At 38.3% G+C, this 18,465-nt stretch overlaps 2 protein-coding genes across 7 annotated transcripts in view; one reads left to right on the top strand and one right to left on the bottom strand.

Moving 5' to 3' along the window:
* Positions 1-1,000: 1,000 nt before the first annotated feature.
* babam1 (BRISC and BRCA1 A complex member 1) lies at positions 1,001-8,083 on the bottom strand. The gene is made up of 9 exons (XM_039667394.2): positions 7,941-8,083; positions 6,849-7,271; positions 6,706-6,764; positions 5,612-5,732; positions 5,015-5,093; positions 4,859-4,883; positions 4,653-4,782; positions 1,731-1,817; positions 1,001-1,635 (listed from the first exon to the last, which is right to left on the bottom strand). Exons 2-9 carry the CDS (start codon positions 7,260-7,262, stop codon positions 1,435-1,437), a joined length of 1,116 nt encoding a protein of 371 aa, XP_039523328.2. The 5' UTR covers positions 7,263-7,271; positions 7,941-8,083; the 3' UTR covers positions 1,001-1,434.
* A 1,012-nt stretch (positions 8,084-9,095) lies between these two features.
* ushbp1 (Usher syndrome 1C binding protein 1) overlaps positions 9,096-18,465 on the top strand; it is a 17,041-nt gene continuing 7,671 nt past the window's right edge. Inside the window, exons 1-10 of one of the 6 annotated variants that reach the window (XM_089124901.1) lie at positions 9,096-9,295; positions 11,567-11,685; positions 11,766-11,923; positions 12,755-12,918; positions 13,005-13,214; positions 13,473-13,693; positions 15,192-15,332; positions 15,574-15,641; positions 15,738-15,936; positions 17,286-17,514. In XM_089124901.1, coding sequence (XP_088981027.1) covers positions 9,287-9,295; positions 11,567-11,685; positions 11,766-11,923; positions 12,755-12,918; positions 13,005-13,214; positions 13,473-13,693; positions 15,192-15,332; positions 15,574-15,641; positions 15,738-15,936; positions 17,286-17,514 — 1,518 coding nt within the window. In that variant the 5' untranslated portion in view covers positions 9,096-9,286. Of the gene's footprint in view, positions 9,296-11,563; positions 11,686-11,750; positions 11,924-12,754; positions 12,919-13,004; positions 13,215-13,472; positions 13,694-15,191; positions 15,333-15,573; positions 15,642-15,737; positions 15,937-17,285; positions 17,515-18,465 lie in introns of all 6 variants that reach the window. The other 5 variants (XM_089124899.1, XM_039667389.2, XM_089124900.1 and 2 more) reach the window with 5 other exon arrangements.

Below are 18,465 nucleotides of genomic sequence, written 5' to 3'. Positions count from 1 at the left end.
ACGAACATTTATGGAAACTTTACATTACCCCGAAAGATTCTTAATAGTGGACAATAGGTTTCTTAGATGATTAAAAAGTTAAAACATTCTGCTATGGCATCATTTCTATGGCCATTAAAAAAAAAAAGTGTTGGCATGCGTTTTAAGACCCTTTCTAAGAATTCAGCATCTTGATTGAGGTTTTCCTCCATTTTTGTTTACAGCTTTGAACACAATACTTAGGAGGTGGCAAAGTGAAAGAGGTCAATGATTATTAACACAATACCAGAAAAAAAATGTGACCTGAACACTCTTCCGACTATTATCTGTGTGCAGTGTGCACCTTAGTGCTGCTCAATAGCAGGATGCAACATTTGTGTGGTCAAAGAATCAAAACAAAGCTATTTCTAAAGAAACCATAAACAATTCCAATTAATAATCCCAAAGGTAAATTAAACAAAGTAATTCAATATTTATTATGAAGTAATTTTTCTGTTGTTCGGCTGTACTCTTTCGACCTCTTGTGGTCACCCAATTGTATTGCTGCTTTCATTTATTCCATCCTTTATTAAAAGTTTTCAAAGTAGTGGATATTACAGTCTCAGAAAAAGAAAACCAAATTGCCCCTACTTTTAAATGCATGTCGCTGACATATCCAAACTATTACTAATGTGCCTTGTTCTATAACTCAAAATGTAAAATTCACTGGCTCTTTTCAGAAGTTTATTGCCAGGATATACATTTAGTACATAATAAACAATTAAATGTAGTTTATGAGGGATTCAGTTAATACAGTTTATTGATAATAATATCATAGAATGCTTTTCACTATCTAATCAAATTATGATGGCTAAAGTCAAACCTCATCAACTAAAGAATTAAACTAAAACATATGTCTGAAGTAAAATGCAGTTCAAATGACTTATTCCATTGTCTTTTACAAAAAATGAGTCAACAATGTACCGTTTTTCATCAACCATGTTTTTGTGGGCTGTATGGTATAAGGAAGCTCTCCAACCCAGAGCATTTAGATTTAATTTATTTGACAGGAGCAAGCAAACAGTATTTATTAGATGCTGTCCAGATGAACCCTCACCAAACCATTATAACCCATCACGTGAACTCATCTGGGAATCTCCACCACAGAAAAAATGGATGTTAAATAACTTTCACTTTAGAAACCAGAACATATACAGTTGACATTCTCAAAATGAGCTGGTCAGCCTTGTGCAAAGATCAAACCATCAATACTTGACTGTTTCACAATAGGCTCTTGAGCTTGTGTGGTTATGGCTGCTTTATTAAATTAAGTCACAGATGTTTTCAAAGATAATAAAAGAGACATTCCCAGAACAGAAAAGTGGACAAGGCCATATATTTGCAGTTATTCACAGTCACTCCTTCATTTTGGAGTTCATCAGTCTCTAGATTTGCAGGGGTATATTGAGGAAAAGCTCACACTGTGGCTTCATTCTCCTGCGTGTCGTCCTCCTCCAGCAGACTGTAGGATGCGTGGCTCTGGAAGGGTCTCTGCAGCGGGTGGCACAGCAGTTTGGCCATGCAGTTGTGCAGCTCAATAGCAGGACCACACAGTGACACCTCAAACTGATAGCACATGCCCTTAGAGTCCAACTCACTGAAGGTGGTGTACACGTCCTGAAAATACAGCCACAAAGGTTCAGTACCTCGAGTAAAAATCAAAACGTAAACAAACAGGCAAATAATGATTTGAGTTGGTGGAAGGCTCAAACCTTCCAGCTCGCGTCCTCAGTCGGTTCTTCAGTTCCATTATGAAGATACACAACATCAAAGAAGAAATATGGAGACTGCAGCATTTTCTGGAAAGAGAAAATATTAGAGACATACAGAACTGCTCTTTTGATGATTCATTTAGATTAAAGTTGTAAGATAAAGAGTATTTTAAAAATCTAATGTAGTACCTGAAATGTTGATGTCATATGGTTTTGAGAAACATACCATTTACTAAATGTTTAAATTCAACGACTCTAAAAATGCCATACGGTGTAACCATTAAAGAAGAACTCTGGCGCAAAAACCTTTGGTCTTATAACACATCGGTACCTAGTCGACCGTTCTCTGAGATTTGTTTTCATGATAATCGAATGTATAGAGTTTTATTTTTAAAAAGCGTATAGAGCTTTTATGGGGGCATATAATAAGTAAAGAGAAATCACTAGTTTATACCACTAACAAGGCTCAAAATAGCCCCACACTAACACTGTAACATAATGAGGGTCCCTGCATGCAAAACGAAGCATTGAGAACTTTGTAAGTGTACAGACCGTTTAATAAGAAGATACTTTATAAAGACAGTCCACTTCACGAATACAGGCAGGAGCCATCTTAGAAATAGTCTCGACAAGTTGAACCACGAACGACATGCCAAGTGAGCTGAACTGTATAAAGTATAATATCATTTTGCATGTAGGGACCCTCATTATGTTACTGTGTTAGTGTGGGGCTATTTTGAGCCTTGTTAGTGGTATAAACTAGCGATTTCTCTTTACTTATTATATGCCCCATATACTAGCAAATACGCTAAACAGTTTTTAGATATTAAACTCTACATTCGATTATCATGAAGACAAATCTCAGAGAACGGTTGACTAGGTGACAATGTGTTATTAGACCAAAGGTTCATTTTGCGCCGGAGCTGTCCTTTAAGGGAATATTCCTTACAATACATGTGGGTGAACACATCTTAATTATTATTTCTAAAAATAATAATTAACTTGAAAATGACTTTTCATATGGTGTGGACTATAACTCTAAGGGAATGAAAACATCCTGCAAAGATTTATATCTGAAAGTGCACCGTATATAAAGTTATTTCAAAAGTGAGAGTCGACTCTGAGTCTATGAAATGAATTGTTTTTGAAACGAGTCATTAGCTGTTACATTGTGACGTAGAGAGGTCATTGGCCGCGCCCAGTTACTGCGCGCGCAGACGGAAGCGTAAACTTGAAGTCTACACATTCAAATACTTCATCATAGCATCATGTCGCTGTGTTCTACAATGCAAAGATAGTTCAGCCACTTTGTTTTCATTTACCAGGGACGAGCATGTGAAGAATCGGTGGTTAGAGTTCATATTTGCAACGATACCACAACAGTATAGCCCGATTGTGTTCTCATCATTTTAATGACGAATCGTTCAAAAACATAAATGATTCAAATGTGGATTCGCAAGAGGTTGTTCCTGAAGGAGGGCTCAGTAACTTACTTACCCAGTGTATATGGATCAGCTTCCTCCTATGAATCACAACCTGTAAGTATTATTAATAATTGTTGCTTTTATGGGTTTTGAACGGTTTTGTAGTGTCGGGCGCGAGGAGGGAAGGCGCAATAAGTATGTGTTTGCGCGTGTAAGTTATGCTCAGCGCAGCTTCTAGGTCTCCAATGTCAATTTTTTTTAAATATGTGAAATGTTTGTCGCTGTTATTGGAGTTGTCATAAAGAATAGAGCGTCTTGTAGTACTGCAGTGCTTTATCAATATGTTTATGCGTTATGCTAACAAACAATAACTGACTGGGTCAGTCATCTGACCAATCACCGCCGATTAGCGTCACGCAAAGGAGTGGTTTGGAAAAATGAGTCGTACGAATCATTTGGGAGTCGGTGAGCAAATCAATTAAAAATAAATGCATATTATAAGACAAATAAAGTGTTTTTTATCCTTGCATGCGTGTTAAACTGTTTTTGGGAACTCCTAAAACAAAAATAGGAACATTTCAAATGCTATGATAGGGGCTCTTTAATCAACTTCAGGGCACCTCTCTATAATACACTTCCTGTTTTCTTTTTTCCTGCATATTTTTGCATGTTGGTTGCACCACATGACTTAGATTTGGTGGACAAAAGTTCTTTAAAGGGGTCCTATTATGCTTTTTTTTACATTTTCAACTTTATTTAGTGTGTAATTTTGCAATTTGACCATTAAATCCAAATGATCTGGAATATTGCACAAATTTCGCAATGATTTCAATGGGATTCACTGTGCTGACCAACAGAACGCTGCTTGGTTTGGAAGTGACTTCTGTATGAGCAGAGCCTCATGCATCTCTAAAATTGACAAACAGACTTTTTTTTTTTTGCACCTAAAAATAAGATAAATAAATACAAGCTATACAGACCATTTTGCTAGATGTAAACAACACTGGTCCAGAAACACTTCCTGTTTCAGTTTTGTACGTTTGTTTTCTTTATTTCACATGTAAAGAAAACATCTTAAAGATGTTGTTTAACTTTTTGATTCAGTTTTACATGTTCTGTTGGTTTTATTTTATCCCAGCTTTTGTGTAGTGATAGAAAACTGAAACAGGAAGTGCTTCTGGACTAGTGTTGTTTACATCTTGCAAAATGGTCTATAATATAGTTATACAATACACCTTAATGATTAGGTTTCAAGAATCATCCTTGGCCTTTTTCTGATATTGAATCAAATGTACTAACCCTGATCATTTTGGATTTTTAATGCCACCCAAAAATATAAAAATTTATTTTAATTCAAAAATACGAAGACAACAAGAATCTTTAAAATAAATGGGTGCAGTCAAGTCACTGTAAGTGTGAACTTTTTTTTAATAAATAGATCCAGACCTTCTTGTCATTGTGCCATGATTGTACAGTAACATGGGTGAAACAGACTTACTTTGACAGCATCAGGAGGATTGAACTGAAGCATGCCAGAAGGCCGGCTGAAGATGAGGAGAGTCCGAACTACAAAAGGAGGTGGGATGGTCTGGATGTTCTCCATCTGAGGAAGTTCGATTTTCTGCAAACTACAAGAGAAAGAAATTCAACAGATTCAAATCATATAAGACAAACGATCAAAAACAAAAGACAAAAACTACTTACATGACATTGAGGAAATCTTCCAGATCTACAAGTAACAGTTAAAGAAATTATTATGATCATGATTCATTCTTGCTGTTTTCAGTGTTTATCTGGATTCTGGACCGACTCGATTCCAAAAGCACATAAAAATGGGCCAAACTGTAAAAATAAGGATACTGAAGGACTCGCAGACGTTGGTGTCCAGGTCGTACAGACAGCTGCACAGCTCTCGCGGGTCAGAGGTGAAGCCCGATAACTGTAAAAGATAAATGTCAATAACTATTGTAATTTTTTACCTAAAACTCTTTCGTATAGTTCGAATAGTTTTCATAACTGAAAAAAGCTTAAATAAATTAAAATGTAAATATTAGATGAAATGGAAAATTAGACAAATTCAAATAAATAGTACAATATTTAAACTGAAATAAAACTTAATAAATCTATATAGAAATATAAAACTAATACAAATGTCAAAAGCACATAACAAAATTAATAAACAAAACAAAATAATAAAATTAAAAGCTATATAATAAATACAATAATATTATATAATTAATACTTAAATGACAAAGCATTTTCTATGAAATAAAGAAGTGATTCGAAAGAATTTCATTCTTTCAATGAAAGTTAAATATTTGTGATTAAATTAACAGACCTAGATTTTTTTTAGCACTGACCCGTTTGTGAACTATCCAAAGACAGTGTAATTCAATGGCAGACATGTTTGATTGTCCAAATGACAATGTAGTTGAAGCTGTGGGTTAGTCCACTCACCCACATGGCATCATCGTTCACCACCACCAGAGCAAACTCATGCCTTTTGTCAATCTTGTGCTTGGTTCTCACAAACATCTCAATCATTTTCTGTGAAATATTTAAGGCGTTTGTCTTGGATCTGGAAATGCAAATCATTTACATAATGCAAAACATTTCTAGAAATATAGATTTGTCATTTCAAATAGAATACACTGCCGTTCAAAAGATTTACGTCGATAAGATTTTCTCATTTTTTAAAAAGAAATCTCTTCTGCTCACCAAGGCTGCATTTATTTGAATCAAATACAGAAAAAAACAGTAATATTGTGAAATATATATAATTTTTTAAGTTAAAATATATTCTATTTGAATATATTTCAAATTGTAATTTATTCCTGTGATTAAAGCTAAATTTTCAGCATCATTACTCAAGTCTTCAGTGTCACATGATCCTTCAAAGATCATTCTAATATGATGATTTGATGCTCAAGAAATATTCTTATTATTATCAATGTTGAAAATAAAGTTTAGAAGGACAGCATTTACATTATAAATGTCTTTAATGTAACTTTTGTAAATCAATTGAATGCATTTTTGCTGAATAAAAGTATTAATTTATTTATTTATTTCTCACTGACCCCTAACTTCTGAACAGTAGTGTATAATGTTACAAAAGCTTTCCATTTCAGATAAATGCTGTTCTTTTTAACTTTCTGTTCATCAAAGAATCCTGAAAAAAAAAATAAACACTGAATAATTTCTTGAATAATAATAAATGTTTCTTGTCCAGCAAATCAGCATTGGAATTATTTCTAAAGGATCATGTGACACTGAAGACTGGAGTAACGATGCTGAAAATTCAGCTTTGATCACAGGAATAAATTGAATTTTCAAATAGAATCGAAATTATTTTAAATTGTAAACAAATATTTGACAATATTAGAGTTTTTACTGTATTTTGGATCAAATAAATGCAGCATTGGAGCAGAAGAGACTGCTTTTGAAAACATGATGAAATCTTACTGGTCTAAAACTTTTGTACCGTAGTGTATACCAAGGAAAATAATTTAATAATAACAATAAATTAAAAAAAAAAATAGATATGAAATTACCCATTGAAGGACTCCAGTTTTGGTAGAGACATCTCCTCTGAAAGGTCCAAACAGATGATCTGTTTAAGAAAGATATAATTGAATGACAAAAGTGTTTTCAGATGCACCAAATAATGTGAAGTTGTGTTTATTGCCACACGTACGACTTTCTCGGGGCAGTTGACCCGTGGTGCCCGCAGGTGTAACTCTGCTGATGGCGGGATCTGGGCGGCCATGGATGGCTGAGGGGGTTTAGGCCTTTCCTTCACTGCAGAAGCCAGCGTAGGCATACTGACTGTGCTGATTCCTGCCGCTGCTACAGGGGCAGGGGCAGTGGCAGGGGCAGCGGCTGGGATGGTGGTGGCAGATATTGGTGGGCTATCGGAGCTGGCAGCCTCTCCCTCACCCTCTACACGGCTGCCCACGGCCGGCTGCGGGGGGGAGGCCAGGCTGCTGTTGTTCAGACTTCCAGTGCTGCTGCGCCGGTCCTCCGCACCCTCCGGATTGGACCGGGTCCTGGGTCTCAGGTCCATCATACGCTCCTCTCCATCTGCCTGTCCGGGCTCAGGGGTTTCCATCGCAACCACCTGACACCAACCCATAGACAGTAAACAACAGTAAAAAAATAAAATTATATATATATATATATATATATATATATATATATATTTATATATATATATAAATACATAAACCAAACATATACTAAAATATTGTATCTTTTTTTACTGTAATACAATTATTTTTAACATTTAAAAGAATAAGGGTTAAGAAAACCCAAGCAGTTCTCTGATGATTTCAATAAAAGTGATTGACAGTAATAACATGATAATAATACAAAACAAACAAGTTTGTTTCTAGAAGAAAATTGCGTCAACGTCCACCTTAAGTAAGGCAGATCAATAATATTGTTGAATATTAAATTTCCTCAACTATGCAAGCCAAAAGAAAAGAAAACAGTGGCAAGAAACCAAAACTCCATAAGGGACAGAATGGAGAAAAAAACCTTGGGAGAAACCAGGCTGAGTCTGGGGCCAGTTCTTCTCTGGCCAACGAAGGAACAGTGTATGATTAGTATTAAATTAGTATTCTAATAAGACTTATCTTAAAATCTAAACCTAAATTAGCTTTTAAAGGTACGTTTTTAAATATTTGTTTGAATGAAGCAAAAACAGTAATTTAATAAACATAAGAGACATGTTACGCTAACAGGCAGCACAAGTAGAATAGCTAAATAACGTAAAACAATAACTTACCGAACATACAACAGATGAAAATATGAGTTTAGTAGAGAAATAAATATTCTGCAACACTTCCTCGTTCCCTTCTGTGTCGTTGACTTTCAGAGGCGAGTGCTGAAGAGTGTTTCTGTTCTTTGGCGCCTCTAGCGGACTGGAAGAACGTTGCAAGCCCAGCTTCTGAAAAGAAAAAAATATTCTCTCCGTTGCGGTTTTTTTTTTTAGTTGAGACACTATTATGTGCTATGATATACGGAATACCTTATTTCTCAAATAGTTTGTTTATGAAATAGAGTGTTGTTGTCGTCGTTTCGTTGCACACGCAGAATGTGAAGATTGATTGGTCGGTGCGGTATTTGTCTCGCCCCTCCTCCACTTTGATTGGACGGCTGGATTAAAAAGTGACGTTCAACGACCGGTAAAAAACGCCTCGCGCTGTGCCTGCGATTTTGCAGCTACGACTCTTTTTCTCCATCTTTACCAGCCTACTAAACTAAATAGAAATCAAGTCAGAGAAAACAATAAACAGAGAAAAAAGCATCGGCTGATAACACTTCATAATAAACAAAAAATGTATTTACATTAGTTTAACCCTCTGCATTAGTTAACATGGACATAGCCTATTTCTACCGAGTTAATGTAGCATTTAATACTACATTTTTAAGATCAAAAGTTGTATCTGTTTGCAATGGTTAATGCTCTGTGAACAATTAATAGCCTAACATTTTAAAGTAAAGTTTTACCACCTCTTGACCACGTAGGTAGGCTACATAAAATGTCAGTTTGGATAACCTGAATTACAAAACAACTCCTATAATTTATCATGTTACAAATCTTATAGAAACAATTAATAGACAGTTGAAGCTTCAGATTCTCTATTTGAATGATAATCCCTGAACTGTGATTGTTTATCCTGAATAATCTAATTACAGCTTCTCCTGTAGGCTTAGCATACAGAATTGTTTAGTCTTCCATTTTCATTAAAACCATGTTACCAAATATTAGCACTGTAGTAAGCTACTGTAGTAATCAATACAAAACTGTAGTCTAAAATACTTTATTTATAAACAATAAGATTTATATATATAAAAAAAATCTTCTATAGAGAAAGAGTCAAAAATAAACCCAACAGGAAAAGATCTAAAAAGACAGTGGGTGGAGACGACAATGAAGAGAAGAGATGTGTGGAGCAGAGAGCAGGTTTAGCCCAGTAATGTGGAGAAGAAGAGTGTTTGATCAGGATGTGCTGAAGCTCACGGCATACACACTTCACACAAGCTTCTGAAGCTCAGCGAGCAGAAGACACAGAGACAGCACTGGACCACTCTTTCATTCAGGACAGGACCTCAACCAAGATCAGACAAATGACACAGGTGAGTTTCTGGGATGTACTCTCAGTCTGATCCAAAAAGCAGAAAAATAGTTTTTGTTTTTAATAACATGTTAATGCAACCTTGTAAAAAACAGTATTTATTTTTAGTGATGATCATATTTTAATAACGGTTTAAATGATGAAATGTCAAGCCAAGGGAATTTAGAATAGTCACCAGTTTCAAACCAAACTCAATTCACTGGAAGAAACATCTACAGCAAAAGAGGTCCTGAAACCAAATGATATTTATATCTGAATATTACTGAGAACAACAGTTTGAGAGCTACTTTTTCACAGTAAGCTCCACAATGCGGCTGTAGGAAGTGCAGTTACAGGATGTGCCTGTTTCCTCCTCCTCCCCTCAGAACAAAAGAGTGCAGAAAACATCAACACCCATATTGTTTTATAGGCATCTTCAACAGTTTGTTTTGATTGTACAAAGAAAAAAAAATCTACATTATAGAACAATGTAGATATATGCTCCAAATGAAACTATTCGGACTCATGGTTGTCATGTTAGTGGAACATTCAGAGTGAATTGAACTACGCCTGTGATACAATAGTCAATGAATGTCATTGAATGACATTTTAGTAATTTAATGGGGTGGTGATGGCACGGTGGATGAGATACATGCCTTTGGTGTGAGAGACCCGGGTTCGAATCCACTATGAGACACCAATGTGTCTCTGAGCAAGACACTTAACCCCTAGTTGCAACCTCTGACATATATAGCAATTGTAAGTCGCTTTGGATGAAAGCAACAGCTAAATTTAAATGTCATTGAATTTAGTTCTGAGCTCTAGCATCCTTTGTTTGCAGATGCTACTTGGATTATATTAAATGAAAGTGTTTAAATACTTATTTTAGGCCAGTTGATCAGTAGCACCTCATTGAAGTACACGAGATCAGGAGGCGGAGTTGGATCCAGATCTAAGGGGTGGAGATGGGTAGGATTAGGGGTGGGGTTAGGGATCAGGGGGTGGGGTTGGGGATAAGTGGCAGAGATGGGTAGGATTAGGGGTGGGGTTAGGGATAAGGGGGTGGGGTTGGGGATAAGTGGCAGAGATGGGTAGGATTAAGGATAAGGGGGCAGAGATGGGTAGGATTAGGGGTGGGGTTAGGGATAAGGGGGCAGAGATGGGTAGGATTAGGGGTGGGGTTAGGGATAAGGGGGCAGAGATGGGTAGGATTAGGGGTGGGGTTAGGGATCAGGGGATGGGGTTAGGGATCAGGGGGTGGGGTTGAGGATAAGGGGCAGAGATGGGTAGGATTAAGGATAAGGGGGCAGAGATGGGTAGGATTAGGGGTGGGGTTAGGGATAAGGGGGCAGAGATGGGTAGGATTAGGGGTGGGGTTAGGGATAAGGGGGCAGAGATGGGTAGGATTAGGGGTGGGGTTAGGGATCAGGGGGTGGGGTTGAGGATAAGGGGCAGAGATGGGTAGGATTAGGGGTGGGGTTAGGGATAAGGGGGCAGAGATGGGTAGGATTAGGGGTGGAGTTAGCAATCAGGGGGCAGAGATGTGTAGGATTAGGGGTGGAGTTAGCAATCAGGGGGCAGAGATGTGTAGGATTAGGGGTGGGGTTAGGAATCAGGGGGGTGAAAATGGGTAGGATTAGGGGTGGGGTTAGGGATCAGGGGCGGAAATGGGTAGGATTAGGGGTGGGATTAGGATCAGGGGGCGAAGATGTGTATGGTTAGGGGTGGGGTTAGGGATCAAGGGGCGGAGTTGAAACCAGATCTAAGGGGTAGAGATGGGTAGGATTAGGGATCCGGGGGTGGGGTTAGGGATCGGGGAGAGATGGGTAGGATTAAGGGTGAGGTTAGGAATCAGGGGCTGAGATGGGTAGGATTAGGGGTGGGTTTAGGGATCAAGGGGTGGAGGTGGATCCAGATCTAAGGGATAGAGATGGGTAGGATTAGGGGTGGGATTAGGGATCAGGGGGTTGAGACGGGTAGGATTAGGGGTGGGGTTAGGGATCAAGGGGTGGAGGTGGATCCAGATCTAAGGGATAGAGATGGGTAGGATTAGGGGTGGGATTAGGGATCAGGGGGCTGAGATGGGTAGGATTAGGGGTGGGGTTAGGGATCAGGGGGCAAAGATGGGCAGGTTTAGGTATATGTAAGTTGGGAGGAGTTAGATCTGGATTCAACTCCTCCCCCTGGATTTTGTGTTCTACAGTGAGGACCATCTCCAGTTGATATGCCATTCCACCCAACCCAACTTTGCTCAATATATCTGAAGTAAGTAAAGACTGGTTTTGCACAGCAGAGATCGGACAGTCTGGAGTCAGCGGACTCTGAGCTGGCACAGTGTGAGACGGAGGTGAGCACTTTACTGCAGATCATTTCTGAGCTCAACAGGAAGATGGACTGCCTACAAATACCACGGTAATGCCCGTCTCAATCAATTGCAAACGATGTAGTTTTGCTCTAACATGTACAGTATGTGAAAGGGTCTGTGTTCTCAGAGAGATGAAACCTCCTGAGGGTCACGTGTGTGTCGGTGGGTGCGTCCCGCAGCAGATCTTCCCGCAGCTGAGATCTTCGGCCTGCTGCCTCACCGCGGTGGACGCTGGCACAGCATCTGTGGAGACCAAGACCAAAAACATCTGTAGGGACTCAGAAGGCACGTTCTGTTTATGCAATGCCTCATCGTCCATCACAGTAAATGCTGTGTCAGAACGGACAGCCTGCTATTTACCGGACTATTGGTCCTGCCAGACTTTTGTTTCCAAATGCAGAACTACTTATTAAACTTTAACTTCAACATTTCCTATACACATGCAAGTATGTTTTTTTTCTAAATCAAGACTTTTATATTTTTTTTTCGAAGGAAAAATAAACTAAAAATTACTGAATTTATGAATTGTGTTCATAATGGAGTGCAAACAACTAATGTTTAATTATACTAATTTTAATAAAAACATTGTTCATAAAAAATCTAGGAATTTGATGTTAAAAATAGTGATGTTTTGCAACATTTTATAATAATAATTATAATAATAATTAATAATACAAGTTATTACATTCATTTCGAACATTATTCAACATTATTTGCTGAATGTTTCCTCCCAACTTCATCCATATTCGTTCTTACAAAAAAACTCACAAAATAAAATAACACTACTAATAAAAAAACATGTTATTGTATTCATATTTATATAATTATAATATCATATTTGTATACATACTAAAATTGCATAATAATAACTTTCTAAAGAATAAAGTAATTTAATTTTTTAATAATTAAATAATCAAAAATACTGAATATTATAAATTGAGAATATTATTGTTATTAACTATAATACATTTCAACATTATTAGTGATGTTTTGCCACATTTTATTTTCTTTACTTTTTTAGTATTTTTTGAAAGTTAATTGTCTGAATAATTTTAATATAGCATAATTTGGAAATGTACATAAAAAGAAAAAAACCCTAAATGTGTTTTTCCGCAGGGGGCAGCAGTGATCTTTGGAACGATCTACAGAAGGTCCTCTCTGCTCTCGAGACCTCTAGCGGTCATGGGAGGAAGATGCTCAGGCTTCAAACGCAGAATTCGGAGATAGTTCAAGCACACCATCTCTCTGCAGCCCGGGAGAGCTGGGTGAAGGCCACACAGGTGCTCATCCAGCCTCTCGCAGTAGCATGTATGTACTCGACTGCGTCTGAACTCCCTCAGGCTCTGATCTCTGTAATCTGATCCAGGTGCTGGAGGAGATGGAGAGCGATTTGGGGATCTCATACCCCTCTGCTCTTCCCCCTGATGAGAGACGTCAGTATCAGCGGGATGTTCTCTCACTGTACAAACACAACCAAGACCTCAACACCTCTTTGAAGAGCCATCAGGAAGAGCTTATAGAAGCCGAAAGTTTGCTGATTGATCTTGAGGACGAGAAAAAGTGGCTGATGGAAAAGGTTGATTGGGATATTCCCAATTTTTACATATTAGAGCTGGTAACATTAGATATAGTGAATATTTTAAAAGTATCCTAGAATATGATTGCGTATATAATTATATTAAAATATATTTCAATATTAATAGTTCATATGCCACTGAAACATTTTAAATAAGTTAAAAAGTCTTCAAGTAAGACATTTGATGAAATAATAAATGCTCATTAGGTATTTTTAAATTTTCTAACTTTCACTGTTGTTGAACTCATCTTTTGGCAGTTAGTGGACCTGAAGAGGAAGTGGCTGTACGGAGTGAGTCGTTCTCCTCCTGTTAGTCCATCATTGTCCTCTAGTCGAACTTCGAGCCCTTGTTTTTCCTCTCCTCCATATCCTGGATCCCCTCTGCTGTCCCGCAAACTGCCTGGCTCCAGGCCGGACTCCCCTTCATCTCCCTGCACCGTTGATTCTGTGCTTCAGGCCGAGATAGAAAAGCTGCAGAGGTGAGAGATTAATCGATTTATTCATCAGTACTGACTTCTTGAATCCATTCCCTCCTCTCTCTCCCAGATAATCACTGACCATTAGTCTTATAATACGATCTCAAAGTAAATTAATAAATAAATAAATACATAAGGATGCAAAACAGGGCATTTTGGATGGTTGTTGACTGGTTGGTCAGGTGTTCTGAGTGGCTATGCGGTTGCTAGGCTGTTCTCGATGGTTGCTATAGGGTAATTTCTCACTGTCAAAATTTAAAAGAGTCCACCCTCAAGTCTTTGTTGTTCTGATCACTATATAGCTAGCCCACCTTTACTGTTAGACTATAGGATTTCTTTGCCTTGTCTGCCCAGCCAAAATCATGTAAAAGATAAATAATTTGAGGTGTCATTCATATTCGCACCATATATATTTGTGTTATATTTGTGTGTGTGTGATGTACATCCAAGTTAAACGGATTATAGAAAAAGACCTGATCTGAAGATCTGAATGTGACCTTGTTTAATGGAAGTCATTTTGACATTTAAATGAACAATTACGAGGTCAAAAAACAAACAATTTTTTTTTAATGCATGGATAACAGATAGGGTGAATTTTTATTTCTTGCCGAATACCAGCTTAAAGGGATAGTTCGCTTTGAAATAAATTTTTGGTGTGTTTTAGCTTACCTCGAGGGCATCCAAGATGTAGGTGTCTTTGTTTCCTCAGTATTTTCAATTTTTACATTTTGAGGTCAAACCGTTCTTGTCTGTCAGTCATATAATGCAGGTCTATGGTCACCACCTCAAAGAGCATGCACAGAGAAGTCCAAATTAAAGATGATTTAATGACTTGTAAATGTAAGTACACATTGATGGCCTAAGACACGAAACGAGCGGTTTGTGTGAAAAAATGAACAGTATTTATCATTTTTACATCTTGTAACCACAGCCTTGTCTAAGTCATCTGAGGGTGCGGGCGCTTTGGTCTGCGCAAGCGCAGGAAATGATCTCTTCGGAAGCAAAGATCATTTCCGATCATTTCTCTGCTTCCGAAGAGATCATTTCTGGCGCTTGCGCAGACCAAAGCGCCTGCACCCTCAGATCACTTGGATGTGGCTATGGTTACAAGAGGTAAAACCGATATAAATACTCTCGTATTTTCTCATACAAACCGCTCGTTTTGTCCCTTTGGCCATCAATGTGTACTTACATTTATGAGTCTAAATCAACTTTAATTTTTAACTTCTCTGTGCATGCTCTTTGAGGTGGTGACCATAGACCTCCATTATGTGACTGACAGACAAGAACGGTTTGACCTAAAAATATCAAAATTGAAAATACTATGGAAACAAAGACACCTACATCTTGGATGCCCTTGAGGTAAGCTAAAACACACCAAAAATTTATTTCAAAGTAAACTATCCCTTTAATACTTTGAGCCTTAGTAAGCCGTAATCTTTGTATACGTTTGAAAGGCTGCAACTGTTGAATCTCTGAAAAGTGTGCTTTGTTTGAGCAGGTGCCTGGAGCGACTGAAAGCTCGGAATGAGCGCCTGAATGGCGCACTGGTCAGGAGGAAAGGAGAATCAGAGCAGCTGAGCATGAGTCTTAGCCGACAGGAGGCAGACAGCTCGGCTCTACACATGGCTCTCGCATACTGGTGTGCTGCTGTCTTCACCTCTGTCTCCCACTGCATGAGCCAAAAACTGCCACTGATCCAGGATCAGGGCTTAGACCCTTTGGCATATCACGATTGCTTCTGGAACGGATACTGAAACTGTTTACCTGACTCTTTTTGGTATTGTAAACCTTGACCTTTGGCCCCTAAGATTGGCACTGGGAGCGTGTGTGTGTGTGTGTGTGTGTGAGTGGTATGCTGATAATGGCTTTTTGATTGACAGTGAGGAGTGTGAGGAGGCTTACAGTGATCTACTATCCCTGTACGAAGCCAGAAAACAACAGAACGCAGGTGCTGCACACTCTTTGAATTACAGCTCATGTGACACAAACACATTAATGTACAACCACACACACACACACAAATACAGTGTTGTTTTTCATACAGAACAAATGAGCACACCGCAGTCTGACTTCTCAGAAGTGAACACGGACAAAGGCGAGCCATCCTCCAGTCCACTAGAGAGCAGCGCTGAGAACAGAACAAACAGGTTGTTGCATCATATTTACTGTTGCACGAGATATGCGAAATGCAACGGGAATTCAAAACGGCAAAACAAAAAAATTCACTGGAAGGACTTGAGATGGTAGAGACATATTCTTTTGACACCATCACCAATTTGCTGTGCTGACCAATAGCATTCATCTTGGTCCGGCTCTGACCCGTGTGGGGGTTTCAGACATAGATATCTATATAAAGGCTAGATATCTCGTCCGTGCTGCTGGCCAATGGAGGTCGACGTCAGCACCTGGCGGCCATCTTGTCACAGGCAGCTCGCTCACTGGTAACATTGTTTTGATGGTGCATGTACTTTTTAAATCACCGTAACTTGCTCAATTTTCTACCGATTTTCAAACGGTCTGGTTTGTTATAAACAGGAGAGATGTAGTTATGATACTGCATACTTATGAATAATAAGTGTATAAATAAATAATTATCCAGAATTATAGCCACGTTAATAACGTTTGTAAGGAACCAAACCGTTTGTAAATCCGTCAAGATTTCAACGAGATAAGAGTATTTCTTACATCAGATACCACCCGCCAGAAAGCCTGTGTGTGACAAGATGGCCGCCGGTGATGACGATAAATACTCCGCTGTGAGAAATATAGCCTTTACATTGATATCTATGGTTTCAGAGACATGTTTTAGCACGTTGATCTGTCAGTCGTGGCTCTTTCATGCGGAGAACTCTGCTCATGTGTTTAGAATTTGCATAAAATTGCATTGAAAAGTTAATGACCAAATGTATCATTACAAAAGTTCACAATGCTGTTGCAGATGAAATGTAATGTGGATAACATTGAATGAATATCTTTTAATAAGGTTAGATATTGATAATTAATCACTCAAACCCCTCTATTTAAACCTCTATGAAACCGCCAAGACTCGAACATTTGCCATGTTTGTAGTTACACACTTTTTATTCATGTTTGTAGTTTTAATCGAAATTTCGTCCAACACGCAATGCGTTGTGGGAAATATTAGCCGTTAGAGTGTGCACGGATCTGCACTTCGAATTTCTAACCGGAAAAAGTCTAAGAATTTCAAACAATTTGGGACACTCTAATTCTAATTTTGAATACTATTTAGGATGGATAGTGTGCAAATTAATACGCAGTGATAGTTTTTTACACTTTACTTTCAGCTTAAAAATGTATTTTAAAAAACATCTGTTTCTCTAGTGTTAGGTAATCCATTTATGCACCTTTGCATACTATTTTCAATGAAAATAGGTATCCAGCTCAAATCTGAGAGTAAATCTCACCAAAGCTTTAATCTAATTTTAAATCCTAATTAGATTAATTACAAGGGCTTAAATTGCAATTACCTTCCCAAACCAATTCAATAAATCCACTTATTTTGGTCTGATAATGAAACAGACGTCATCTTAGTTCTGAAAAGCCTCTCTCTCTCTTTTTCTGTACACTCCAGCTTATCGGGACAGGAGTTTGAGGGCCAGGCTGGTGTAATTCTCCAGAGGATCGCCAGGCTGAAACAGGACAGGGCCGCAATGTGTATCCCGCAGCGGGTCAAAGCAGGAGAGGGCAAGATCAGTCCTGACACTGGCACGCTTACAGGGATCAGAGGTCGCACCAGTTCACTTTTCAAAAACACTAAAGAAGAGAAAGCAGTTCTACTGTATGAGCTGGTGACAGTCAGGGTGGGCAGTTTTGAAAAGTTCACCCCTACTTCCTTTATTCAGAACATATTTTATACTTAAAGGTACAATATGCAGGATTTTTGCAGTAAAATATCCAAAAAGCACTAGGCCAATGTTATATATTTTGTTTGGTTGATTACTTACAATATCACAAATGTTTTCCAACTATTTGTAAATTGTGAGAAAATTGCGATTTTTAACCAAGGAAATGGGGCGTGTGAGCAGGGGTGAGGAGTCGCCTGTCAATGACGTCATATCCGCGTTACTCCTGGTTTCCGCCAGGTTTGACCTCGTCCTGCAGTAGTAACCATGGCGACAGACGTGGACAACTGGGTCGGTTATGACCATTATGCGTGCTCAACAGCGTGAGCGTCGCTAGCAGGGTTTTATTCAAACATTATGGACCATGGCAAGCAGACTTTGAGACAAAAAGCGGACTAAAACGAAGATCAACATCTTTCCAGATGCCGAGAGCTCCACGTCCGCAACTAACTTGACTCGACAGAGACGCAAGTGCTGCATGTTACTTGAGCAAATCAATGTATATAAAACTAAACAGTGTTATATATTTCAACATGATGAACAGTTAGAATATGATCTGTATGTTATTCTCTAATGTTAATCTAGCTTTATACAGCCAACAAACAACCCAACTTACAACATTCAATACACACAAATGGCGTTTAGTGTGATAGTGAAACTGTTAGAGCAAGTGAAGCAGCGCTGTGTTACCTCAAGTTTAATTCCTCTAATAAACTGACCTGTGTGAGTAATTCAGCGTGTAGTTTGGTAAAATGTCCTTATTCCTTTATAGCCGCGGGACTCGCGTAGCATGTGGCGCTGGTATAACTTAAGTCTAGCAATCGCACCCTGCTTCATACTACAGTCATGTAAAAAAAAAATCAATGTATTCACTCATCCAAAAAAGATCCATCAGCTTGACGACAAGAT

This window comes from Pimephales promelas, chromosome 21 (assembly GCF_988280905.1).
Source record: "Pimephales promelas chromosome 21, fPimPro1.hap1.1, whole genome shotgun sequence".
NCBI lineage: Eukaryota > Metazoa > Chordata > Actinopteri > Cypriniformes > Leuciscidae > Pimephales > Pimephales promelas.
The sequence above is the reverse complement of the archived record's forward strand: the minus strand, read 5'-3'. Positions and strand labels throughout refer to the sequence as shown.